This window comes from Cladosporium halotolerans (assembly GCF_011745625.1).
Source record: "Cladosporium halotolerans strain TM138-S3 chromosome Unknown Sca14, whole genome shotgun sequence".
NCBI lineage: Eukaryota > Fungi > Ascomycota > Dothideomycetes > Cladosporiales > Cladosporiaceae > Cladosporium > Cladosporium halotolerans.
In genome coordinates this window covers 577,603-602,134 of record NW_027191465.1, presented here as the reverse complement: position 1 = coordinate 602,134, position 24,532 = coordinate 577,603, and the positions used below count along the sequence as shown (strand labels likewise).

At 58.8% G+C, this 24,532-nt stretch overlaps 9 protein-coding genes across 9 annotated transcripts; 4 read left to right on the top strand and 5 right to left on the bottom strand.

Annotated features, from left to right (window-relative positions):
- Window positions 1-620: 620 nt before the first annotated feature.
- Window positions 621-3,011, bottom strand: WHR41_05365 (uncharacterized protein; the record flags this gene model as incomplete). The annotated part of the gene is made up of 1 exon (XM_069373970.1): window positions 621-3,011. The coding sequence occupies one exon, from the start codon at window positions 3,009-3,011 to the stop codon at window positions 621-623; it is 2,391 nt and encodes a 796-aa protein (XP_069229671.1).
- A 798-nt stretch (window positions 3,012-3,809) lies between these two features.
- WHR41_05364 (uncharacterized protein) lies at window positions 3,810-4,391 on the bottom strand (the record flags this gene model as incomplete). Its single annotated transcript, XM_069373969.1, has 1 exon — window positions 3,810-4,391. The coding sequence occupies one exon, from the start codon at window positions 4,389-4,391 to the stop codon at window positions 3,810-3,812; it is 582 nt and encodes a 193-aa protein (XP_069229670.1).
- A 521-nt stretch (window positions 4,392-4,912) lies between these two features.
- On the top strand, window positions 4,913-6,811 carry WHR41_05363 (uncharacterized protein; the record flags this gene model as incomplete). The annotated part of the gene is made up of 1 exon (XM_069373968.1): window positions 4,913-6,811. The coding sequence occupies one exon, from the start codon at window positions 4,913-4,915 to the stop codon at window positions 6,809-6,811; it is 1,899 nt and encodes a 632-aa protein (XP_069229669.1).
- A 133-nt stretch (window positions 6,812-6,944) lies between these two features.
- On the bottom strand, window positions 6,945-8,486 carry WHR41_05362 (uncharacterized protein; the record flags this gene model as incomplete). Its single annotated transcript, XM_069373967.1, has 1 exon — window positions 6,945-8,486. One exon carries the CDS (start codon window positions 8,484-8,486, stop codon window positions 6,945-6,947), a length of 1,542 nt encoding a protein of 513 aa, XP_069229668.1.
- Window positions 8,487-8,804: 318 nt separating this feature from the next.
- WHR41_05361 (uncharacterized protein) lies at window positions 8,805-9,410 on the top strand (the record flags this gene model as incomplete). Its single annotated transcript, XM_069373966.1, has 1 exon — window positions 8,805-9,410. The coding sequence occupies one exon, from the start codon at window positions 8,805-8,807 to the stop codon at window positions 9,408-9,410; it is 606 nt and encodes a 201-aa protein (XP_069229667.1).
- Window positions 9,411-9,907: 497 nt separating this feature from the next.
- On the top strand, window positions 9,908-11,065 carry WHR41_05360 (uncharacterized protein; the record flags this gene model as incomplete). Its single annotated transcript, XM_069373965.1, has 1 exon — window positions 9,908-11,065. One exon carries the CDS (start codon window positions 9,908-9,910, stop codon window positions 11,063-11,065), a length of 1,158 nt encoding a protein of 385 aa, XP_069229666.1.
- Window positions 11,066-12,474: 1,409 nt separating this feature from the next.
- Window positions 12,475-17,315, bottom strand: WHR41_05359 (uncharacterized protein; the record flags this gene model as incomplete). Its single annotated transcript, XM_069373964.1, has 2 exons — window positions 12,475-13,152; window positions 13,224-17,315. The coding sequence occupies 2 exons, from the start codon at window positions 17,313-17,315 to the stop codon at window positions 12,475-12,477; spliced, it is 4,770 nt and encodes a 1,589-aa protein (XP_069229570.1).
- Window positions 17,316-19,212: 1,897 nt separating this feature from the next.
- WHR41_05358 (uncharacterized protein) lies at window positions 19,213-20,985 on the top strand (the record flags this gene model as incomplete). The annotated part of the gene is made up of 1 exon (XM_069373963.1): window positions 19,213-20,985. The coding sequence occupies one exon, from the start codon at window positions 19,213-19,215 to the stop codon at window positions 20,983-20,985; it is 1,773 nt and encodes a 590-aa protein (XP_069229571.1).
- Window positions 20,986-22,808: 1,823 nt separating this feature from the next.
- Window positions 22,809-24,500, bottom strand: WHR41_05357 (uncharacterized protein; the record flags this gene model as incomplete). The annotated part of the gene is made up of 2 exons (XM_069373962.1): window positions 22,809-23,352; window positions 23,626-24,500. The coding sequence occupies 2 exons, from the start codon at window positions 24,498-24,500 to the stop codon at window positions 22,809-22,811; spliced, it is 1,419 nt and encodes a 472-aa protein (XP_069229565.1).
- Window positions 24,501-24,532: the final 32 nt, after the last annotated feature.

The following is a 24,532-nucleotide window of genomic DNA, read 5'->3' as shown; positions in this document are numbered from 1 at the left end:
AATCGGCCATTATCTCTTCACGCATACGGGGCCAGAATGCGCCCAAAGAGACCGCTTGATGTTGAAAACGTTCCAGTATGCTCGAGCAAAGCAGTTCAAAGCCGCTGGACATTCTTGTTGCGGGCATCGAGTCTCCTGATGAGCTTGTCTGTTTGAAACTGTCGGGCCATCACCGAACGTCGCGGCTCCACAGCTGGGCTCCACTGGCAGCGTCGAGAACGAACAGGAGGTGTCAGGCTTGTCACGCATCAGTGCATCACGTTCTCGAAACACATGCGAACCTTACGAGGCAATTCCTCCGTACTAAATTGAAGTGTCGTGCAGACGCCGATGTGAACTTAGCTATATTCGCTTGTGTCTTGTAAGTGCTTATCCGGGTGCAACCCGGTCACTTGTAGATCTCCGGGTGGCGCGCAATAACTGCTTGAATGAGAGACGCGTACAAGATTCCACAATATAATTTACAATCATTGTTCACCGCCGTTGCTAGTAGATACCTCTATATGTATGCCCAATATGCTTTGCTGTATCCAAGCACCCAGACGCTGTCGACCCTGTTCCCCTTGTCATGCGCGTTCTCTTACAAGATGAAATGTCATTTTCGAACCCCGGTACTAAATCTATTCGTTCTCCACAACCTTCTTCACGGGATGCAACAACATGCCCGGCAGGCACATCCGACCTTTACCGCCCACTGACTCCGGGCGACCGTCGACGCTGTAGTGCCCGCCTGTCTCCTCCAACTCGGGACCAGAGACCTCGCGCAAAGGCGAGGTGTCGTCCTTATCCGTCCAGCCTAGCCAGCGTCTGTACAGAGTCTTCGGGAATTTTGAGGCATAGTACCAACTCCAGCCCTGGAAGTTGTACTCGCGATCGTGGTTGTAGACGCTGTCAAAGCGCTCGCCCCACTGGGCTAGCTCATTGCCGTCGGCATTGAAGATGGCATCCATGTACCAGCCGGGCCACTTGCGGTCAGTCCAGATCGGATGCGGGGCGTAGACGGCTTTGAGGCCGTGGTGCAGGGCCACTGTGGCGGGCCACATTTCTGCTTGCATCGCACGGCCCTCCAGGTTCTCGAGGTGCATGGCGTGAAGCTGGCGACGGGAAAAGCGGGAGAGCGTGTTGATGTATACACGGCGGTTCAGGTACTTGAAATCGGGGTGGTCAAAGTTGGGATCCGCATCGCCGTGGAAGACGGGATGAACGTCTGGGATGAAGTTCCAGATCTTGCTGCGGTACGACCATTCGGTCTGTTTAGGATCCCAGATGGGCTGAAGCGTGATGAGATCGGCCTCTTCACCGACACCCCATGTGAATGCGTCGTCTTTCATTGAGTGTGGGGGCTTGGGCCCGATCGGGATCTGAAGAGTCGTGTTGTAAGGCTGCGGGCCCCAAACTGGCATCATTCCATCTTCCTCCATGGCTTTCTCAATAGTCCAATCGGTGTCGTTGAGCCATTGTGAGTAAGTGCCATGAGCGTCTGGGAAATAGAAACGCTGGTTGCGCTCCCACATGTACTTCCGAGGGGTGTTGCGAGAGAACTGGGCCATCGCTTCCAGAAATTGGTAGTGGTTGCCAGTATATCTTGCATCGGTCTCCCAATTCCAGACATAGTCGAACTCGGGATGCGTTTCCATAAACCACTGCAGAGGCATGAACTGGTGCCAGTAAACCTGCCAATCGGTGACATCAGGGTACCAATATTGCATGATACCTTCGTTCCACAGAATGCTGATATCCTGCAGCTCCCGGGGCACAGAAGCCAGCAGATCTCTTCGAACCTTCTCATCAAACAGGTTGGCATTGTTGTCCTTGATATTCACAAACAGGAAGACCTGATACTCGCCGCCAGAGAGCAGTGACAGCTCGGTGATAAGCGCGCGGATGGCTTGCAGGTCGTTTTCAGTGTACGTGTAGCCTTCCCAGGTGCGGATCAGAAGCGCAGTCCTGTGGTGGTACTGGGGCTTGTTCGCTTCATCGGTGTCCTCCTGCACCTGCTCGATCGGCTTGTTGGGCATTTCTTGCACGGGAGTTGTATCCACAGCCACGCGTGCTTTCGGGGCCCATCGTTCCTTGTTCTCCACGACACACTCATCCTGTAGCCTGCCCCAGCCAACCGTGCTCCAGTCCGGCTTCGAAAAAGGCTCTTGCCAGTCCTTGACCTCCTTACGGTCGTCTTGCCCAAGTCCGTACGGTCCATAGCGATGGTATCGGTCGAAACACTTGCTGGTATCGACACCGGTCACGCCCGCGTCGCCAATCGCAACCTCAGGAAATCCGTGCGGAAGCGCCGAAAAAGCCTTCACAATGTCCTCTGCGCTCTCATTCAATCGGCGTCCTCGCGGTCCCACGCAAGATACGTGCTCGCCAATCCAATGCTTGTTGTACTCTGTCGAATCATAATTCGGGTACGGCAGGTACGGCTCCAGCTCCACATTCTTCTCACTCTTCAGGCTCTCGATACCGTTTTGGACGTAGAAGTCAACGTCAAAGTCGAAGCCCTCCCACCTGTTGGGGTTGTAATCTTTGTCAATGTACTCTTCGTAAGGAGGCCAGTGTCCACCCTGTGGTTGCTCTGGTCTCCACGGCCTGATAAGCTGCTGGATCATCGCTTGCACTTGCGCGTAAGGTCGGTGTGGCAGGGGCGACGGCTTGTACGCGGCGGCATTACCGGCTGCAGGAGATGGCTTTTGTACTGGCTCTCTGTCAGGCGTCGCAGCTTCATGGTCCCCCGCGTCCATCACGGGTGCTTCGGGAGGTGGTGCTGCTGCCTCGTGTGATCCGGCTCTGGCGGGCTCGTGAACGGGGATATCCAGATTCCCGGCTGGCTTCTCCGTATGCCCGTTGCTCGATTGATCCTCCTCATTGCTTGATGCGAACCCCGGAATGTCGTATTGCGGTAGGTAGCCACGATATGATGGCGTTGAGGAGAGGTAAGCGATCGCGGCAAGAAAAACAAGTACGGCCACCAGGGCCAGCCTGCGTGGCGAAGTAAAAGGTGACAGAAGCATTTCGCGATCGGCTTAGGTCGAATGTGAAGGCAATTGTGGAATGGTTGTGCCACAACCTCAGCAAGGGCGCCTGCGATGGCTAACGGCGCGCGAGTAGCAGTCCTATGCCGGCATCGAGCGGGGGGGTCGGGGACGAGACTCGATAAGCAAAGGCAAAGACCGGGGGAGAAATTGGGAACGCCGCAGCCGTGAAAGAGCGATGGCAACAGGGGGGATGTTTTTGGGGCAGCTTACAGGTCCCGCGTACCCTTAAGGAGAGTTGCGCGTACACGACTCTTGGTGCTGGGCGCCTTTCGTGACCCTGGCCGGCTTATGATGCTTTGGCTTTCCGCCGGTCTCGCCCCGCTGCGCGCCGCAACTCAATCTCTAACCCAAACTCCACAAAGAGGTGGACAGAAACTCACTATCGGAATCATCGCTCTGCCAACACATTAACATTTTCTGGATACGCGTCCGCTTTCTGTGTGGTGTATCGGGTTGCATGCATCGGAGCTCTTCACTGTCTCCCCAACACCGCAAAATCTCTTTCCATGCTACGCCTCGGTTCGTCTAGGGTTTCCAGAAAATCTACCAAGATCTGGACACGCTGTCATTCATCTCTGCAAGAGTACAAGCCCTTCTCTCTAGAAGTATTTTCGCTAGCTGTAAGATCTCATTTGCTCCTTCGCTGCTATCGTTCATGTGGTTCAACTCACATCCTCTGAAAGTCAAGCCGCGACCAGTCCCTGGCCTGACGCTTGCACGTTTATTTTAATCCGTTGTCCGAACTCATCTCTTTCCACCCTACCTTTCCTTCGCTCATTCTCCTTTTCGAATCTCACGGGTCGATTGACTGAACCAAGGATGCTTCTGCGTTCCATGCTTTACTAGAACGTCTTCTACCGTCTCATCCGCCATGGTCAAACTAGTGACAGTCAATCCCAGCTCCACTCTCACCGGGCATGCAACTGAATCAGCTCGCCATTGTCCCTCCTGCGGTTCGTGAAACACGACAAGTGTAATTTGGCCCGGTGTATCATGCTTCGAAGCAGCAACAAACGCTTGGTAGTAGATCGGCAACATGCGTGATGGCTGAGATTCGCGTGATGGCTGAGATTCGAGCAGCGCTTGCAGACGGCCAACGAAATGGTCGACACAGGCGTCGATGTCTTTGAAAGCAGCCTTGGTATCGGGCTCAAATATCTCCTGCTTCGCGAGTCGTCCGTTCGGCCAGTTCAGAATCTCGCGAGCATAGCTGTCGGTAGCTGCCTCGCATGTCTGTCGAAGCTCGTCCTCGTCTACGCCCTCCAATCTGTACGCCAGAATCTTGCAGTCGTCGAAATTGTAATCGCCACCTTGTTCAAGAATGCGACACGCTTCCGCAGGCAGAAAATGATTCATTTTGTGTGAGGAGTGACATTCAACAACACAAATATTCTTTGTGCCCGGGCAGCCGGGATCAGCAAGACTGACACAGCTAGTGAATTTGAGCCATGAACGCTGATGACAGCATTTTGCCCGCAATTCCTGACGTTTTGACCAACCGTGTCGGCGTGTGTTGAGTGGTATGAAAAGTACAATATTTATTGACCACACGAGAGCAAGGCGATTGCAATTTTACCGGCCGCAAAATCATATCTCAGGGGTACTGTAGTCAGGCCAGATCATCATAATCCAGGGCAGGGCAGATCAGGTTCGAATCAATTATAATAGTTCAGAATAGAAGCCCGCAGCTAGCGCCGGCTCTACACGAGCCAATCACCGGCAGATGCCCGCTGCGCGCCGCAACCCTGTCTCTCGTCCCACTGCACGGGCAAGGATTTCAGTCCATGCCTGATTGGGTTGCGAATCGTGATAATTCGAGCGCGTGTGAAGTGAAGTGTCGACGGCCTGCTATAACACAATCTGCCGGCAACACAAAAATGGAGGAACCACCTAACACGCATATCGGACCCGACAAACCATTGCCTTACTCGGACGAATTTTCGAACTCTGACGAATATGTTGACGCTTTGCTCAACTTTGCTGGCTCAAACGAGCTTTTACAGACGCTCTGTGGCGGCGTTCACATTCTAGACTTTTTCACCAGCACCCCAGACTTGTACTCCAGGATCTTACCACAAGAATGGCGGGACTTCTTTGGCGAATACGAGATTATGGATATCCTGGATCTACTCATGCGGGAGGATCTAGACTCATTAGACAATGATGAGCGATGGCAGAAGGGGACAACGCCGCCCACCTCGTTGCTGGACTACATTCGCTCTGTGCGAAAACATTTTCTGACCCGCGTCCCTTTCACGTCACAATGCGCCCGTAACCGGGCAATGAAGCCAACCCAAAAATTGACCCGCAGCGTGGCTGTGGGTATGAACGTGAAGAAAGTGCACGAGGTGGGCATCTTTGCATCCTACGTTGACAAACTTACCTCGTCGATTTCCGATGCCACTGGACACCCCATCTCTCATCTTGTGGACTTCGGCTCCGGCCAAAACTACCTCGGCCGTGCGCTAGCTTCACCACCTTACGACAGGAGCATTGTTGCGATTGAGAGCCGTGGTCACAATCAGGATCGGGCAATCAAGTACGACATCATGGCCAATTTGCGTCAGAAGGAAGCAAGTGTCATGCGAAACAAGAAAGCCTGGAGAGCTGGACTTGAGACTCCCGCAACAGACAGTGTACCATCAACGCCACCCTCTGAAAGCACAGAGCTCACGAACCAAGCATGCGAGGATGGAGAATGCGCAACGACTCAAGAACCCCAAGCGAAGGTCCAGCTATCCGCAGAAGGCAAAGGGACAATCCAATACGTCGAGCACTGGATCGAAGACGGCAACCTGACAAACGTCATGGACCAAATCGTCGACCCAGCCGAAGCAAAGCGGCAAATCGCCGCCACAAACCCCCAACCCCAAACTGAAGACCACCCAGGCTTCTCAGAAACCAACCTCTCCATGCCCACGACCTCCCAGAAAAACGCCATGGTCATCTCCCTCCACTCCTGCGGGAACCTCCTGCACCACGGCATCCGCAGCCTGACCCTCAACCCCGCCGTGCGCGCCATCTGCCTCGTAGGCTGCTGCTACAACCTGCTCACCGAGCGCCTCACGCCCGCGACCTACAAGCTGCCCGCCCTCCGCCCGGCAGCCCACCCGCGCGTCGAGAAAGAAGCCATGCGCGGCGATCCGCACGGTTTCCCCATGAGCGCGCGCCTGTGCAACGACCACAGCGCCAAATCCGCGGCTGAGGGCACGCCGGGCGTCAAGCTGAACATCACGGCGCGCATGATGGCCGTGCAGGCGCCGCAGAACTGGACGGCGAAGGACAGCTCGGGCTTCTTCCTGCGGCACTTCTACCGCGCGCTGCTGCAGCGGGTGTTTCTGGACAAGGAGATCGTGCCGCCGCCGCAGACGGCGTCGACGGGGTCGTCGAGCCCGCTGGGGCACACGAGCGGGACGCCGATTATTATCGGCTCGCTGAGGAAGGCGTGCTACGAGTCGTTTCCGAAGTATGTGCGTGGGGCGTTGACGAAGCTGTATCAGTGCCCGGAGCGAGGGGAGCTGTTCAAGGAGAAGATGGCCGGGGTGAGCGATGAGGAGCTGGAGCAGTACGAGCGGGACTTCGCGCCGCGGAAGCACGACCTCAGCATTGTGTGGAGTCTCATGGCTTTCTCGGCGGGCGTGGTGGAGAGTTTGATTGTGGTTGATCGTTGGCTGTGGCTCAAAGAGCAGGAAGAAGTGGGAGAAGCGTGGGTCGAGCCCGTCTTTGACTACGCAATTAGCCCCAGGAACATGGTGTTGGTCGGTATCAAAAAGTAGGGTCTGCATTTAGGCGAGTCGGACGTTTGCAGGACTGGTTTAAAGATCGCCTGGCCAGCCGGCTGAATTACAGCAATTACAGAGTTGGGTATATACAGATCCTTCGACTCAGCCAATCATACATAGCAATGACCTAGAACTCGCCCCTTCGGCTCTCAGTCGCAGGGCCCAGCGACCCAGCACCCCACACGCCAACCAAGCCCCAGAATCCTACTCTCCATCCTCTGACGAGACCAGCAGATCCTTGACCCTTGCGGATTCTAATCATGCCCTTTGCATCCTTTGTCTTGGTTTCACCCTCAGAGTACATAATGCTGTAGACGGTACCGCCGATACCAAGGTATGGCGCAGGCTCGATGATGAGTGGCGCATCGCGGGCATACTCCCTGATGTAGTTGACTTGGCAACGGCGTACAAGGGTTTCCAAGGGTAGGCGGATGAAGAGCTCACAGAGCGACGTGCCGAAGGAGGCGAAAGACCAGAGAGTAGGCGAAGATTCGGGCGCGATGTGGAATTGACGGCGAAGGATTTGAGGCATCGAGGTGGAGAACATCTGAGGAAGGGAGTGGTAGAGAGCAGTCGGAAGGCCGAGCTTGCTGGGCATGAGCAATGAAGGCAGTCGCTTCAGGTTGCTGAGAACGCCACGCGGTGCATGCGACGATGGAGTCACAATGAGGCGGGTGCGAACCAAGTCCAGAGGTGACAGCAGGAGGCCACTGAGGCAGCTGGCAAGTCCGATAACGACCAGGCTCGCAATCGGCGAAGGAGAGTCTGACAGGTCCAATCCCGTCGTACCAGCGCCGGAGGAGCTGGTGATGCCAGGGGTCAGGCCCCCGTTCTCGGGCCCACCCAAATCTGGAAGACCAAATACCGCCAACAGCATCGACCTCAAGAACGAGTCTGTCGTCCTCAAGAGAATGGAGTAGAGAAATGTGCAGTTTGTCGCTCGCCACAAACCGACGGCGCCGGAGGTATCGTAAAGTACGGATATGGCATGCATAACCGACTCACCACGCTTGAGCATTAATTTATATTCCGCATCTGGGTTATCGCGTCTACTGCGAGAGTTGCGAGACTGCGTGGGCGTGGGATCCGGAGATGGTGAGAGCGAGGGTGGCGTCCGACGTCTCTTTCTGGGAGATCGGCTTCGGGGCGCGGTAGACGAAAAGTAATCTGGTATATCATCATCACTCGCCTGAGAGCCTCCCTCAGCATCGTCGTCTGTCTCGCTGAACGACTCGTAGGCTCTGTCGCTCCTCCGCGAGCCTCCCTCCCGAGACGACTGACGCGGAGATGTCCTCCTCTTCCTTGGTGTCGCTACAGCAGCTACGTTTGGTGGCAGGGAGACTTGAAGGATTGTTTTGGCGACATCGAAGGGCTGGGCCATCAGACAGCTCGCGTATCGCCAAGCGAGCGTGTCGAGGAGTGTCCGGGTGTTCGTCCATGCTTCGCCGGCGGAGGAACGGAAGTCGAGATCCAAGTCTGGGAGAAGGTCGCTTGCATTGCTCTGATATGAGGGAGATGGCCGTGAAGCTCTCGATACGTTGGCGGTCTGCGCAGTCGCGTTGTTGGGTAAGGCCCCTTGTGCCGGGCCTATCGACGGTGGGATGTAGTATGGTCGCAGCGGATTAGGCTCTCGTGAGGCCGTCATAGGGAAGCGATCGTGGCGGTCCATAGCGGCGTGTTCGTAAATGACACGCAGATGCACCGGGTGTGAGGGTGGTAGGTGGTCTGTTAGCTGGATTCGACCGCGTAGGTCGATGTTGACGTAGGCAGGCTTGGAAGCTTGCTTGCTTGGTTTGGTGCTTCGCGTGTTGCAGCTTTGTGGAGAAGAGACCCCCGAAGCTCCGCCATCCGACTTGGACATTTCTCTGGTCAGCAACGCCCGGCCCGACGACTCAGCAGATACATTCATTCCGGTCGCATAGTCGCACCTCACGCAGGACATACCTCAGGCCCACTCCACACAGGTTGAGATAACCATCCCGGCACAATGGCTCAGACCCCTCGATTCGCAATGAACGCCCTTTCCACCTGCTCCCGCACTCTCCGCCCAAGCCTCTCATCACGGACAGGCCAATACATGAAATCGAGCCTTCGTGCGCAACACAACCGTCCCTTGTCCAGCTCAATCACGAACTCGGTCCGCCCTTCAGCCTTCCCCTCGCCTTCGTCTTCGCCCGCCCGCGCATTCTCCACATCCTCAGCAAAATACCACGGCCACCTCACACCACCTAAGCCCGGCGAGGAGCGCAAAGTGACATTCGTCGAGAAGGATGGCTCAGAAGTGACTTTCGAAGTTGCCGACGGCGACAACCTGCTTGACATTGCTCAGGCTAACGACCTCGAAATGGAGGGCGCGTGCGGCGGCTCATGCGCCTGCTCGACCTGTCACGTTATTGTGACCTCTGAGGAGATGTTTGACAAGATGGAGGAGCCTAGCGACGACGAGAACGACATGCTGGATCTGGCTTTTGGTCTTACGGAGACTTCAAGGCTAGGCTGCCAGGTTGTCATGAGCAAGGAACTGGACGGGCTGGTCGTCAAGCTTCCGAGCATGACAAGGAACCTGCAGGCGAGCGACTTTGGCGGAAACTAGGAGTCTTCGGAATACGAGTTGGCAAGACGCCACCGTTCGCCGATTGTAAGATGGGTTGGATATGTGCATGATACAAGTGGCATTGAATATGGCGGCATGTGTGTACAGCGAGGCGCAACAGGAACCGGCTACGACATGTGTAAAGAATATATACTTATTATGCTACGCCACTCCCAGCGACATGACCCGCATCTGTGAATCGATTCCAGCACACTACAGTCAGGAAATCCAGCGTCTGAGACCCGAGGACAACGCACTTCATGTGGGTGGGTACAACGCCCATGGCACGAGCATCTGCGCACGTCACACGCAGAACCGGTTTCTGTTCATCTACGAGTCCCGAGACAGCTGATCGTTTCCAGTGAATGGCATATCCCCTAGCTCTACACTCTCGAACCGACACAGCATCGCAGCCAAAACAACTCCAATCATTCCCAAGAAAATCGACTCACTCGCCCCAAACTTCCAACGGCATCGCTCCCCATCCAAAAAAATCCATGTCCACCAACCCAACCTGCACAACCTGCACCGACCCCATCCCAGGTCCCCACCTCCTAATCGAACGCAACCCAATCTGCCACCCCTGCTTCCGCCACCTCTTCACCCTCGCCCTGACCTCCGAGTCCTCCTTCCCCGCCAGCTGGGCCGACCAACCACTCTCGCCCTCCCGCTACGCCCACATCCTCGGCCCCGACCTCCTGCGCGCCTACCGCGCCAAAGCCCTCGAATACACGACCCCCCTCCAGGAACGCGTCTACTGCGCGCGCACGGATCCGCCGCGCCGCCCGGCGCCCTGCGGCGCGTACGTGGGCCGCGGGCGCGAGGACAAGGTCTGCGTGCGCTGCGCGGAGTGCATGTGGTATACTTGCTTGCGCTGCGAGGAGAGCTTTTCGACGGGGGATGTGGCGGGGGAGGAGGTGGAGATTTGGCACGAGTGTGATCCGCGCATGAATGCGGAGTTGGAGGAGAGGGCTTTTGGTGGGTTGGTGAGGGGCGTTGACTGGCAGTTTTGTCCGAATGGGAAGTGCGGGAGGACGGTGGAGCTGAGCGACGGGTGCAATCATATTCGATGTCTTTGCCGGGCGCACTTTTGCTTTGTTTGTGGGGGTTTCGTGAGGGATGGCGAGGGGCATTGGAGGAGGGAGGGCGGTTGTCCGAGGTTCGGGAAGAAGGGTGATGAGAGGGCTATTTATGATGACAATGACTCGTGGAACGACAACGACGATGTTGGGGACGAGGAGCGGGCGGGCGAGATCCAGAGGCGAGAGTACGGAGGTGAGGCGGCTCTTGGGAGGGCCTTCGAGGTGCAGATGAGCATGGTGGAGGAGGCGAGGAGGGAGCTACAAGAGCAGGAGGCAAGGAGGGTGAAATTCAGACAACGTGAGAGTGGATTGGGGAGCGGGAGCGAGGATCCACCTCGAAGGCACAGGCGCCGGAGGCACAGAGATCTTGGAAGGGAGCAAGATGTGGGCAACGAAGAGCGTCTGAATCACCGTCTCCATCGCAGAAAACAGGAAGTTTTCCATTCTGGGAGCTCAAATCAAGCGAGCGAGTATGGGCCCCGGAAGAGTCTAGGACTGCGGAATCTCATACGTGATGCCGTCAACACGGCCGAGCACCTCTTGTTTGGCAACCCAAATGCGAGGCGCGGCTAGAGGAGTCCTTGATAGATGTTCCGGATGCCAGTCCGGATTATATAACACTTTACTTCCTTCTTTAATCGGTGATCCAAAATCCTATTGGAGCACATGCCATGATCGTGAAGTCACCCGTCGTTGCCCTCAAGTCAACGTACGGGTACATTGCTCAAGGACGTTGCAATGTGAACCACGATCGTGCAACACAGACCCTGCTAGAACATTCGATATATTTCATCTTCATGTAACACGATCCCAGCCTGCCAGGGTACTACAAGCTGGCCACAGGAACCCTTTTTTCCGCAATCCCAAGGTCAGTCATGTCGGTGTCGTGATCGCTTGGTGTTGTCAGGGTTAGGGTTAGGGTGACCTTCCAATCAACCCGCGCTCAGGAAACACGCCTTGTACACCCCAACGACGCAAAACCGCGATTGATCGAGAGTACTCCTCTCGATTAAACAGAAAGACCACAGGCCTGCACGCTTCGAAAAACGATCGCTTTGCTTCTCCTCTGAACGTCCACGCTCGAGCCCCGCGCAAGTCACGCCCGCAAGTCACCTCACTCACTGCCTACTACCCGCACCCAATGCAAGCGCGGAGCTGTCAATAAGGTACAAAAGCTTGCCTCCCGTCGACCCGAGCAGATCCGCACATCACACGAGGCAATGGAAACCGACACGAAAAACCCACGAACTTCGAAATCCCTTTCATGCTCGTGCGTAGGTAATCCTCCGTCCCCACGCCCTCTCCCATATCGCATCTCCATCGTGACACGTCGGTGAATGATCCATCCTCGTAACCCCGCTCCCCCCCGCCGAAACCCATTTTCCAAATCTCCAAAAGAGAAGAAAGAAAGAAAGAAAGAAAGAAAGAAAGATGATGAAACCTCCCCAGTCGGGAAGGGAGAGAGAGAGAGAGGTATCTCTTTTCCAAAACCCCTCCCCCCAAACAAAGAATTCCAACCCGCCCGTCCTGGCGCCGTGCGGCCGGCCGTGAACCGCAGCGGAACACACAAAAAAAACGAAAAAAGAGAAAAAAAAAAAAAGACAATGCTGCGCGCCAAAACGCCTTTTCACGATGCCGATAGAATGCATGAAGCGTGCCGCCCCCCTTCCCTGCTCCCCTTTCCCTCTTTCTCTCGCACTTGGTCAAGATTCCCCCCTTTCGCAAAAAACGCTGTGGGCTTCCAGACTCTCCTTGCCCCGCGCAGAGCCCCTGCGCTCTTCTCGCTCGAACCGACGGCACGCGAGGCCAGGGGCAGATGTGCCGTGCCGTGTCGTGTCGTGTCGTGTCGTGTCCACGCGGCAACTGCTCCGGGGACCAGTCCTCGCAGTCGGCCGCCGGCGTGCGTGCGTGCGTGCGTGCGAACCGAACCCCGTCAGCAGACGGGGCCTCGCGCTGCTCCTGCTTTTCCCGCCGCCTCAAGTTCAGGCCGGAGCGCCGTCGCCGGGCGGCGGATCCTGCTTGCCGGCGGTGCTCGCCTCCTCGACCTCGGGAGCCGGGACGGTGGCGGGAGCGGCGGTGGCCGGGTCGTCGTTGTCGTCGTCTGCGGTCGGCGCGTCGTCCTCGCCCTCGCGCCGCGGCTCCTCGTCTTTACGCGGCTCGCCCTCGCCCTCGCCCGCCCTCCCCTCCGCCTGCTCCGCCGCGAGCCTCTCCTGCTCCTGCGTCTGCCGGCTGCCCTCCTCCTCCTTGACGGACGGATCGTCGCTGGCAGCCGCACGCTGCGCGCCCTCGCTGGGATCTGTCATGGGCATGCGGCCGCTGGGGCGGGTATCCGAGGAGGCGAAGAGACCCTTGCTCGCGGCGTCGAACCAGCCGCCGCGCTCCCAGTTGCCGGGCTTGTAGAGGCTGTCGGTGCGGGCGGATGCGTCGACGGCGCCGAGCATGATGTGGCGCAGGCGGTCGAAGGAGATGGGCTTCAGGATCCAGCCGTCGAAGCCGGCGGCGGCGTAGAGGGGCTGCTCGCGCTCGACGAGCGAGGCGGAGACGGCGATGATGGGCACGCGGCCGTTGGGCGCGGCGCGCGCGGAGAGCGTGTGGGTCGGGTGGGACTTTTCGAAGGACCGGATCATTTTGGCGGAGGTGAGGCCGTCGACGATGGGCATCTGCGGGGGTTGGGGTCAGCGATCGCGGCGTCCGCGGGGCATCGGGGGTGTAGGGAGTTGGGACGACGTACCTGCATGTCCATCAGGACGATGTCGAAGAAGCCCGTTTTCTCGCCGTAGGCGGCGGCGCACTCCTCGCCGTTGACGGTGAGGTAGACCTCGTGGCCGAGTTTCTCCAGGCGCTTCTTGATGATCCTGCTGTTGACGGGGTCGTCCTCGGCGACCAGCACGCGCATGTGGTCGGCGGAGGGCGGCTCGTCGGTGCTGTCGGGGACGTCCTTGACGTCGCCGAGCACGCGCTTCGCAGAGCTCGGGCGGTCGACGGGGCCCGGCGAGCCCAGCTCGTCCGGCATGCGGATGGACTTGACGGGGATGCCTTGGCCCTCGACCGCGACGGAACCCGGGCTCGTGACCTTTTCCTCGCGGAGGTGCGGCGGCACGGGCGCCGTTTCGATGCTTCGGGGCCGCTTTTGCGCCGGCGAGCCGGCGCTGTCGACCGCGCCGGGAGGGGGGAAAGTCGGATGGCGTTGGTCAAGCTTCGGCCTCGAGGGTATGTTCTTGAAGGAATTCCGTCTGCTATTGTCCCCTGACCCGGACCACCCTTCCACTTGGTGGGGCTCCTGGATGGCCTTGATCAGGCGATCGGCGTGGCTGTCCGCGCTGCCGGCGGAGCCTATGCTGTTGAAGCTTCGGCCGGACTTGGCGCTGCGCATGCTACGTCTGCTGCCGAGGCTGTCGGCACTGTTCTTGCGGGAGACGGCGGCGCCGCCTTCAGCGTTGGACGGACGGGCCTTGTGGCTACTTTGCGCAACCAAAGTCATCTCCTCATCTTTGTTGGACGGCGTGGACGGGGAGTGCGACGGGACGCGACCCAAAGGCGTTCTCGACCCGTCGGAGATACTGGCGGGGTTGTCCTCGATCGCTCGCTGCTCGGGTCCAGCGTCTGCCAGGTCCAACGGAAAGACCAGCACAAATCGCGAGCCCTTGCCCTCCTCCGACTTCAGCCGCAGCTGGCCGTTCATGTTCCGCAGGATGCGAGAGACCACCGCCAGTCCGAGTCCAAGTATGCGATTGCCTTCGGCCTTTTTGGTGTTGGCCAGGGCTTTGCTGGAGTCGGTGAGGCCTTCCATGGGGTTGTCGTCCTCGGTCTGCACCTGCTCGAGCTCGAGGAACAGGGCGTCCAGTTTCTTCTTGTCCATCCCCGTGCCTGTGTCGGATATGCTCACCTCGATGTCCACGTGTGCCTCCATGCGCGAGGTGACAGCCATGTCCACACGAACGCCACCTTCGCTGGTGCACTGGATAGCGTTGGCAGTGACGTTGCTGATCGCCTGCCTGACCCGGCGAGCGTCACCGACCACTTGGGTGGGTAGTCCTTCGTGGCCAACGATGTCGTATGTGATGTTCTTGCGCCGTGCGTCCCCGGCGAACATCTCGGTGGCTTCCCGCAAAATGTCCCTGAGGTCGAAAACCTCGTCTTTGACGAGCTCGCCCCCCTCTTCGGTCTTGGTCAGATCCAGGAGATCGTTGATCACGTAAATCAACGATTTCGACGCCGAGTGCGACTTGGAGAGATTGTCTCGCGTTTCTTTGTCCAGACTTCCCTCGAGTGCGATTTCAAGGTAGTTGATGATGGCATTGAGGGGCGTCCTGACCTCGTGTGCCGAATTCGCCAGCAGCAGACGGGTGAGTTGGCTGTTTTGCAACGCAGCCTCCTTCTGCCGCCAAACTTCGATGAACTTGCCGTAGACGAGGCACAAGACGGCGGCGGTCTCGATCTCTTCCTCCGTCCATTCCCGGCCTTTCCCAACGACAGTCTCACTCCACGTCTTGAAGCTTTTCCTCGGCTCCAGGTATCCTTCGGTGCCTTCCTTGATGAACTTCTCGTACGGGTTTCCAGCCCACTTCACCTCTCTCAGCTGGGGTGTCCGGAAAAACGCGATGAAGTCCTGGCCTTTGGAAGAAAGCGGGACGAGCAGCATGCCGGCGATGGCCTTAAATCCAGGAGCGTACTGCAAGTCCGGAAAGTCGTCCCGTATGTCGACAGTGGTCGTGACGTTTGTGATGCTCCGCATGCGTAGGTATTCGTGCATGGCCAGAAGCTCTTGTGGTTCTTCGACCTTGCCGAGGATCTTGGTCTCGTCGCGGATGGATAGCAGGCCAAAGTCGGCGGTAAACAGCTTGAGCAAATCCTCGGACGAAGCGATGATGTATCCCGACGGGTTGTCCTTGGTCGGGACCGTGTTGATGAGCTTTCTCGCCTGGAGACGCGACGCGTATGACAGGCGTTCAATGTTCCTGGAAGCCGAGTCGCCGACGAGACGGCACATTTTTCTGATGGGAAAGGACACTCGCATGCCCTTGGAGCCGTAGGTATGGCAGGAAATGAGGCCCCAGAGCTCGTCGAACGCGTTGATGGAGATGGACATCGAGGAGCGGACTGCCATGTTTGCGAGGTATTTGATGTGAATCGGTGACATGGCGCGGAGATAGGAGTGTGTGAGATCAAGCGGCGTTTCAAGGTCCTCGACCGTCCGGCACACCAGGCGGGCGGTCTGATGGTCCCGATCGTACAGCATACGGACTTTGTTCACCTTGTAGAGATCGCGAGCTTGTTTGGGAATGTCAGATGCGGGAAAGTTCAAGCCTTTGTACAGGTCCTTCGTGGCTCGCGGGTCAACGAGCTCGGTCACCACCCGGCCGTTCCACGCCTGGTCGAACTGGTACACCATGACTCGATGAAAGCCCGTGAGCTCTTTCACCACGCCGACGAGGACCTTGAGGAAAGTTTCGAGATTGCTTGCTGCCGCCAATTGCTCCTGAACCTGCGACATGATGTTGAAGACCTCCATTGCAGCGGCTTCGCCTTTGCGCTTCCTGGCGCTCCGTAAGACACGAAGGGGTTTGCTGTAATTCTGCGTGCTTTCCACGATCTCCTCCTCCGTCGGATCGCTGTTGAGCGTGTCTTCCGCCGGCTCCGGGGTAGCCTCGCCCGGGGGCACGAGAGGATTTTCTTGGTCGTCCTCAAGCTCGAATTCGCAGATGACGAGGTTCGGATGGCGGTCGTTGATGTGCATGGCGCACCACAGCTTGTGTGTCTTCCGGGAGGGCGAGCGCACGGAGATGGTGAAGACCTCTGGGCCATTTGCGACGACGTCTGCATCCTCATCTCGAATGAAGTCCACGTGGTCCAGCAGATTGTCGGCTTGCTCGTCGGACAGGATGTCGGTGAAGCTGTCGAGCGCAAACAGTTGCTTGGGGGTGTAGCCTAGGAGGTTCTTTGAGTTCTCGCTGACGACTCTGACCACGAACTTGTCGTCCTGTTGCTCCTCGAGCGCGAGCAAGACGCCAAACGACTGCACCGCACCCGGTATGTGGATGGGCTCGTCTTCGCACCGCTGCAGTGTTTCTCCGTCGCGTCCTGTGATGATGGCGTGGCCACCTTCCGTGATAACGTGCTTGAACCGAGCGGTCACCAAGGGACCGATGTCGTCTGGGTTGCTGCGCGTCGATTCAGCGTACGTGGAAGTCCTGGCAGCGCTCGGCGCGGTCGAACCGGCGCCCGTACTACGAGCATCTCCTCCGTCCGTCCCCGTCAGCATTGCCGCCAGGACATCAGGCGGCTGCCGCGACGGCGACATGGGGCCGGCTTTGGATCTGATGTCCTTTTCCGAGGGCTTTGCGGACTCCTGAATGTTTCGCCGGAGCGCTCGATCCCAGGCCGAGCCGCTGCCGGCCCTGTCTCTGTCATGACTCGCGGGTGTGCTCTGCCTTGAAGGCTCGGTCGTCTTTGTGGAGCTCCGTCTCGTTGTTGCTGGACTTGGGAAATATCCTTCGCGCTGCTGATGCCTTCCAGGGTCAGGCGTTGGGTTGGGCCCAACGGAAACGACAGAGCGGACGGGGAAGACTCTGTCGGCCTCGGCAGGGCTGAGTACGTCGTCGGCTGGGAAGGTGGGCGATTTGGGTTGAGCGTCTGTGTTGATTTTGGTCTGCGATGGTGTGCTATCATCGGTCAAGCCAGGCTTGCTCATGCGCCGGGACGTTGTTCCCGGCGCCGAAGGGCCTTCCTTCAGCAGCGTCGTAGCAAGTGCATGTCCGCCCTCGTCTTTCGTGGTGCCTCCGGTGCCGCTGGCGCGCCTGGAGCTGCTCTGGTCCCCGGACATGGCCGCGCGACTGGCGCAAGCCCAGTGTTGCCGTGCAGTGAGGTGTGGAAGCCGGCTGTGCCGCTCGCGACAATTACGACGAACGGTGTGTGTCCAGGTCTGGGAGTGCCGCGCTTCGCAGCGCCTTCGAGCGGGATGTACGGTGTGCGTGCGGTCTGGTCCCGATTATGCGTCCCACGGGGAAGGACCTAATAGTCCTGTAGTCGCCAGCCCAGTCGACCGTTCTCTTTCACATTGGCGGACGGGTATGGGTCGCAGGATGTCGTCCGGTATAGCGGCCAGTTGAATTGGACGGGCGTGTCAAGTGGCCAGAAGCGATGACCGCGTGCGCCGAACGACGATGAGACCGGGGATGTGGGTCCACGGTGCGGCGAGATAGCCGCGTAGCAAGCAAAGGCAGGAGCAAGAGTGGCTTGTGGGAGCGGCAGGCGGTGGGGTCTGGCGTAGGTGGTTGTGTCGTCGTCGAGACAGCTTTGTGGTGTATGTATGCCGCAGATCCGGGCAGGCTCGCGGAAGGGTCGCGCGCTCGGAGGCTGCAATGCGCGCACTGTGTGCCAGGGTGCGCGAGCGGACGAGCGACGGGTGCGGTGGCACCAGGCGGGTGGGCAGGAAGGCAGAGCAGAGCACAGGAGGGCAAAACGAGAGAGAGAGAGGGCGGGTGTGGCGCGGGCGAAACCCACGCGGGCGAGAATCAGGCTTGATGGATGATGCCCTGATGCCCTGACGTTCCCAGCGCACCGGGGCGGCGCTGGCGCTGTCTACCTTACACAAGGTATGCATATCACGGCGTACGAGTGCACACCTGCACACAATGATGCATGGTAACTTATATCACAAACAATAATATTCACTGCGCGCGTCCCCGCGATACCTGATGTTATTGCATGCACACGCCTCGCAGGCGCAGCAGCGCAGAGTTGCGGCCGCTTCCCTGCTCATCGACGCGCTCGTGCTAGCGGCCGCGGCCTGCTCCACCGCGAACAAGGGCAACGGCAGCGATCGGGGATTCATCAAGCTCGCCCGCGCGTTTGGAGTGGGCGCGGGGACGAGATCTGCGCCGGCGCAACGTGTGTGGGTGTGGCAGTGTGGGCTCCCTCCAGCGTGCGCGCCTACGAGGCAGGGAAGCGCATTGCCCGCAAGAGGTCGTGGTTCCATGCCTGAGGTGCAGTGCAGCGTCCGTCTCGTGGATGCGGCTCAGCGCTCTGTGTGCGCCGGAGCGGCTCTCGCCCGCCAGCACCGCACTGCACCGCCGGCCATCATCATCCGCCTGGCCCACCGCTGAGCGTGCGAGTATGTCATCATGCGCTCATACCTACGCCGCGCCGCTGCGCAGAGACTTCTGCCAGGGGCGCGCGAGGCGTCGAGGGCGTCTCCATTCGCTTGTGCACAAGCCGCCGCCTCTTCTGCGCGCATCGTGTGCTGTGGCGCACGGCGGAAGGCTGCGCCGACAGCAGTGGTGGTGGCCGACTGCTCTCGGGGCGGCGGCCGCAGCCATGGGATTGTAGAAAGGCCATGTCGGTCGGAGTCGGTGGCCGCTGCAGGGTCTGGGCCCTGTCGCCGTGTGCGCGGACGGCGTGTGCGCATCGCCGAGTGGAGATTCGAGCATGCCTGAGGACCTTCACGTCTGAGGACCTCCACACCTGAGGACCTCCACGCCCGAGGACTTTTGACGCCTGAGGACTTGCACGCCTGCGCCACCTCACCACCTCAGGGCTCACGGCAGCGTCCCGACCCGCCAACCCTGATCTCTGCTTAGTCCGCCACTTCACCAAAGCCGCGACAAGCCTTCAGCCCGCCTACGACCGTTGCCGGCTCTGCGAAGACGCGGCTCTGCCTTTGTCGCTCGAACACTTACACCAGCCAGTACTCCACACCTACACACCCACAACCGCCCTCGATGGCTGCGACGAGCCACGAACAGGGCGGTAGCAAAGCCCGCCGAAAATCCTCACCCATCGCCTCCGCCACCTCCCATCCGAGCCCCGGCCGCGAGATCAATGTCGTCTTTGCCTCCACCGGATGCACCGACCCGAGCATTGTTGAAGATGTTCTGCCCAGACTGGCCGCTCTGCCTGACATCTCCGTCCGTGCAATCCTGGACAGCGGGTACCGAGGTCAAGACTTCATCACCGCCTCATCATGTTGCACCACCATGGCCAACGTGAGGCGGCAGAGCGGTTCGAGGGACGTTGTCGAAGTTGAGCAAGAGGCGGCTGAACTGTGCGAGTGGGCGGATCTTCTGGTCCTGGCGCCCATCGATGCGAACAACATGGCCAAGATGCTGAACGGCGCCACCGACAACCTGCTGCAGGAGATCCTGCGCAGCTGGAACGTGTCCAAGAAGATCCTCATGGTCCCGGGCATGTCGGCCCTCATGTGGGAGAACCCCATGACGAAAAAGCAGCTCACGAAGATCCGCCGAAAGTGGAATTGGATACAGGTGCTGCAGCCTTTGCTCTGGAAGTTCGAGGGAAGCGAGAAGCGGGTGATCTCATGGGAAGCTGCGGAGGACCTTCGAGACGCCGTCTGCAATCAGATTAATCTCCTGAACATCGGACAGGACGTTGTCGTCTCACCCAGCCAGCGACAGGCCTTCGCAAAACACACGAAAACATCCAAAAACATCCTCCCTCCCGAACTCTGGACCATGATCATCGACTTCACCGGCGACTGGGAGCTCGCGCAGACCCTCCACATCTACACCAACCTCCCACCGCCCGCCGACTGGACATCCCACACCAGCCCTCACGGGCCCCGCAACTACATGGAAGCCCTCGAACTTACCATCCTCCGCGGCAACCTCAAAGACGTCGAGCACTTCATCGCCACGCACAGCGTGCCCCGCTGGCTGTCGAAACTCTGCATCAAGCTCATCATGCGCTTCGCCATGACCTCCCTCCTCGCGCACCTCGAAGCCAACCACCGCGACCTCTTCTGGACCACCTTCGGCCACACCTTCCTCCCGGACACCGCCAGCGCCGTCTTCGGCCGCACCGAGATCCTCGAGTTCTGGCGCACCTCCCCCTCCTTCCTGACGAAAGAATACAACTTCGAGGCCCTCGACGGCGCCTCGCGCGCGGGCTTCGTCGCCGTCCTCGAGTGGTGGCAACACTCCGGCCTGCCGCTCAAATTCACCGAGGCCGCCCTCGAGCAGGCCTCCTCCCAAGGCCACCTGCAAGTCCTCGAGTGGTGGAAGGCCCAATCGACAACCGTCGACGACAGCAGCGCCAGCGTCGACAGCAGCAAAGTCCGCCTCAAGCCCGGCAAGTCCATCGCTTTCGCGACGCAGAATGGCCACGCCGACGTCGTCCGCTGGTGGCTGCGCAGCGGCATCGCGTTCGGCAACGAGGACGCCGTGCCCAAGCTGGCCTCCACGCACGGGCACACGGAGATCCTGCGGCTGTGGCACGAGGCCAAGGGCGACAAGATGATCTTCGACAACCAGGTGCTCGTCGGCGCGACGAAGAACGGCAACGTCGGGGTTTTGGAGTGGTGGAAGCGCAGCGGGCTGAAGGTCGAGTACAAGACTTGCGACGTGGAGGAGGCGCTGGAGGACGGCGACGAGGGGGAGAGGGGCATGCGGGTCAGGAGGTGGTGGGCGACGAACGGGTTGAATTTGGGGGTTGGCACGAGCGAGTGGATGAAGACTAAGGTGTTGGATGGGTATTGATTTGTTTTTGTGGCTTTCTGTTGGTGACAGCGTTATGGTTGGAAGCGGGAGCAAGGCGTTTGGGTTTTGCTGGGTTTGGGAGGATTCCAGGGGAGGGTTTATTGCATTTTTGGGCGTCTGGGCTGGTCTGGTGACAGGAGGGAATTTCCCTTTGAAAGATTGACACACACACGGTGTTTGTTTGCTTTGTTGGGGTAGTTTTACGCTCGATTTGGCATTTTCCTCCCTCACGACCTAATGAAACCTCTACTCTGCTTCTACGAAATCTCTACCCACTTCTTTCCTCCCAAGCGCCGCGAGACTCGTGCCTCCTATCTATCGCCTTGCACATTCTGATCTCTCTCGGAAAATGCCCCTCTCCCACGTGCTCTACAGCGACATCCTCACCCCCGCCGCCCGGATCCAGTCTCTAGCGTGCATGGCGTCCCGCCGGTAGCACAGCTGTCCGTAGTCCCGGCAGGAGGGCAGGGCGCAGGGCCAGCGGGCGATGAGGCTTGCGGGCTGGGAGGGCAGTTCGAGGGAGATGGGAGGGTCGTGCCTGGGGTCTGGGATCGGGGCCGCGGGGAGGCGGGCGCGGATGCTTGCGCGTGGTGGGTTTCTGGTCTCTTCTGGAGGTGCGCGGCGGGGGTTCGGAGACGGCTCCTTGGGATGTGGATGGTGGACTGTGCGAGGCGGGCGGTTACGCGCCTGTGCGTGTTTGAGTCGAGCGTTTGGGCGGGATGATGCGCGAGGGTGTATTGGGACTGATGAGGCTGGGGTGTGTATCAAGTGTAGGATCTGGTGGGGAGGATGGATGGGTTTGCTCTGAGATGGCGGGAGGACGCTTTTCCGACGGGGCTCAGGTCTACCACACTCCGGACGCGAGTCCTCAGGTAGCTTACCTAAGGTAGGCGGAAATGGCAGGCGAAGGGCATTCGGCGCGGGGCGCGCGCGCCGGATCTTCCAGTCCTTCTTCCAACCTTCAGCGCCCGCCAAAGCAGTTCCCTCTGCTCGGGGTTAGGGCAGAGTGCTGATGTGCAGTGAGCACGGTGCACATGGGAATTCTAGCAAATGCGATGGGGCGAGGCATGGGAATCTGACAATCTGCATGCACACGGACTGCTTCGCTTCGCTTCGGCTCCAAGACGCCACCGCGGTGTCCGCCACGTGGTGTCCTTACAGTACAGCGTGTACCTAGGATAGCCTCGCCGCTTGGTGTATCCATGCCTCGGGCCCTCGGGCACTTGGCTTCCGATAAGATCAGATTAAACTAGATCAGACCTCCTTCGTTCGACCGCCCGATCGAGAGTTCGTGGCGGAGTGAGCATTTACGTGCAGGTGACATGATGACGACCTCTTGTTATTTCATCTTCATAGCACGTACTGACGATATGCCCTGGCGAGGTTCGAAGCATTGCCCGTGAGCCACAGAAGTCGAGTTTGCGGTCTCTTGCCGCTGTGACTTGGCAGCAAGTTTGTGCACTTGGCGAGAGCTTTCTCGTCACGCCTGGCCGCCAGCTTCGTGTGAACAGGGGCCAGGAAGATGGAGCACTCGCGAGGTGCTCGTTCTGGCATCAAGCCCTTGCAAGGTAGCCCCAGCAAACCACCTGGCAAGCCCTACGAGTTCGCAGATCAAAAGATAGGAAACTGTGGAGAACGATACAAGATCAAGGTATTCGTGTAGTAGAATCTATAGCAAACAAGGCAACTCCTTTCTCTTAAGAAAAAAAAAAAGGGCCAGGAACATGGTGTACTTTCTTCAATTCTTTGATTTCGCGTATATCCACAAGCCAGCAAAAAGAAAAAACCACAACGTCAAAGCGTCCTCGACTATGACGAACCTCTTACAACTCGTCGTGGCCGGAAGGCTCGTCGTCGTCATCGGGCATGCCACCGGCGCCGCCCTCGTACAGCTTCGAAGTGATGGGGTACGCGACGTCGCTCAGCTTCTGCTTCTGCTCGTCGAAGTCCTCAGAGGTGGCGGTGGCGGCGTTCTCCTCGAGCCAGTCCTGGGCCTCCTTGACGGCCTCGAGGAGGGTGTCCTTGTCGTCCTCGTCGATCTTGCCGCCGAGGCCTTCGTCGTCGTTGAGCTGGTTCTTGAGCGAGTAGGCGTAGTTCTCGAGGCCGTTGCGCGACTCGATGCGCTCGCGCGTCGCCTTGTCCTCGTCCGCGTACTTCTCCGCCTCTTCGACCATGCGCTCGATCTCCTCGGCGCTAAGGCGGCCCTTGTCGTTGGTGATGGTAATAGACTCGGTCTTGCCGCTGCCCTTGTCGCCGGCGCTCACGCGGAGGATGCCGTTAGCGTCGAGCTCGAAAGTCACCTCGATCTGGGGCTGGCCGCGAGGCGCGGGAGGAATGCCGGAGAGCTCGAACTTGCCGAGGAGGTTGCTGTGAAAAGGTTGTTAGCAAGTGGTCACGTTGAAATTGGACGACGTCCAAATCAGTACAAGCCAATGTCAAGGAGCGAGGTTTGAGTGTGAGTGGTGTGAATGTTAAGTCGACGGCGGGCACAGCGTTTGGTGTTTGTTGCTCGTGCAGTGGCGGCGGAGGTTGGAACGGTCCCTAGCATGATAATTGCACGGCACGCAGTGAAGTGGACCACATCCATCGGCGACGGCGTTGATGTGACGTTCTGTTCGATAGTGTCGTTCCATTTGGGACTTGCAGGACTTCGTGACATTGCAGAGGGGGCAGTGGTGGGCCTTGCTTGCGATGACCTGGTGGTATTTGGCGGTAGCTGTGGGCTGGTACTTCCTTGAGACGGCGAGACGCTTAGCCATGTACCCAGGTCTTGGGCTTGCACGCTGTTTGCGGTCCCAAGTATTCCTGACGACTCGTCTCCGTTCAGCAGCGACGCTAGCCATGTGCTCAAGTTGCTCGGGCGTGAGGTCGATGTCGTCGACACCCTTGATGACGCCTTCGGTGAGTGGGTTGTGGTGGCAGAGACCGTCCCACGGGTACTCCTTCCGAGCCCAAGGACCATCAGGGAAGCTGTATCGTGTGGTGCGCTTATACATAGGCCAGAAGATGAGGTGGAGTGCGGCCTCGATTGCAATGATAGCGGTGCGGAAAGCTGGCACTTGGGCTGCGGTGGGCGGGTTGCACCAGGCGAGCAGAGAGCTGTGGACTTGCTTGTAACCATCATCCTTTGCTTGCTTGACGTGACTAGGCTCCACACTGCGGCCTTCGTGTTGTAGAATGCGGGACCGCACGCCATCTTTGATACCAGTGCCAGAGCCGATGTAGAGCTTGTAGCGGGAGCCTTTACGAAGAACGAGGACATAGATGCCCCACACGTGGTGTGGGATGTCGGCGGGGAGAGACAGGAACCACTCGATGCGTGGCGCAGTAGCAGCTTGGACGACGTCGAAAAGTCCTTCACAGAAGGTGATGCCGAGCTGAGGGAACAAAGCAGCCAGATGGTCAGAAGTAGGAAAAACCGCACGGAAGCGAGGGTTGATCCAGTCGGAGACATTGAGACAGAGCCAGGTGAGGTGGAGAATGAGCGTCTGGATGTCGGGAGCGTCGTATGCCATGTCAATGACATTGCCTGGTAGGCGTGAAATGG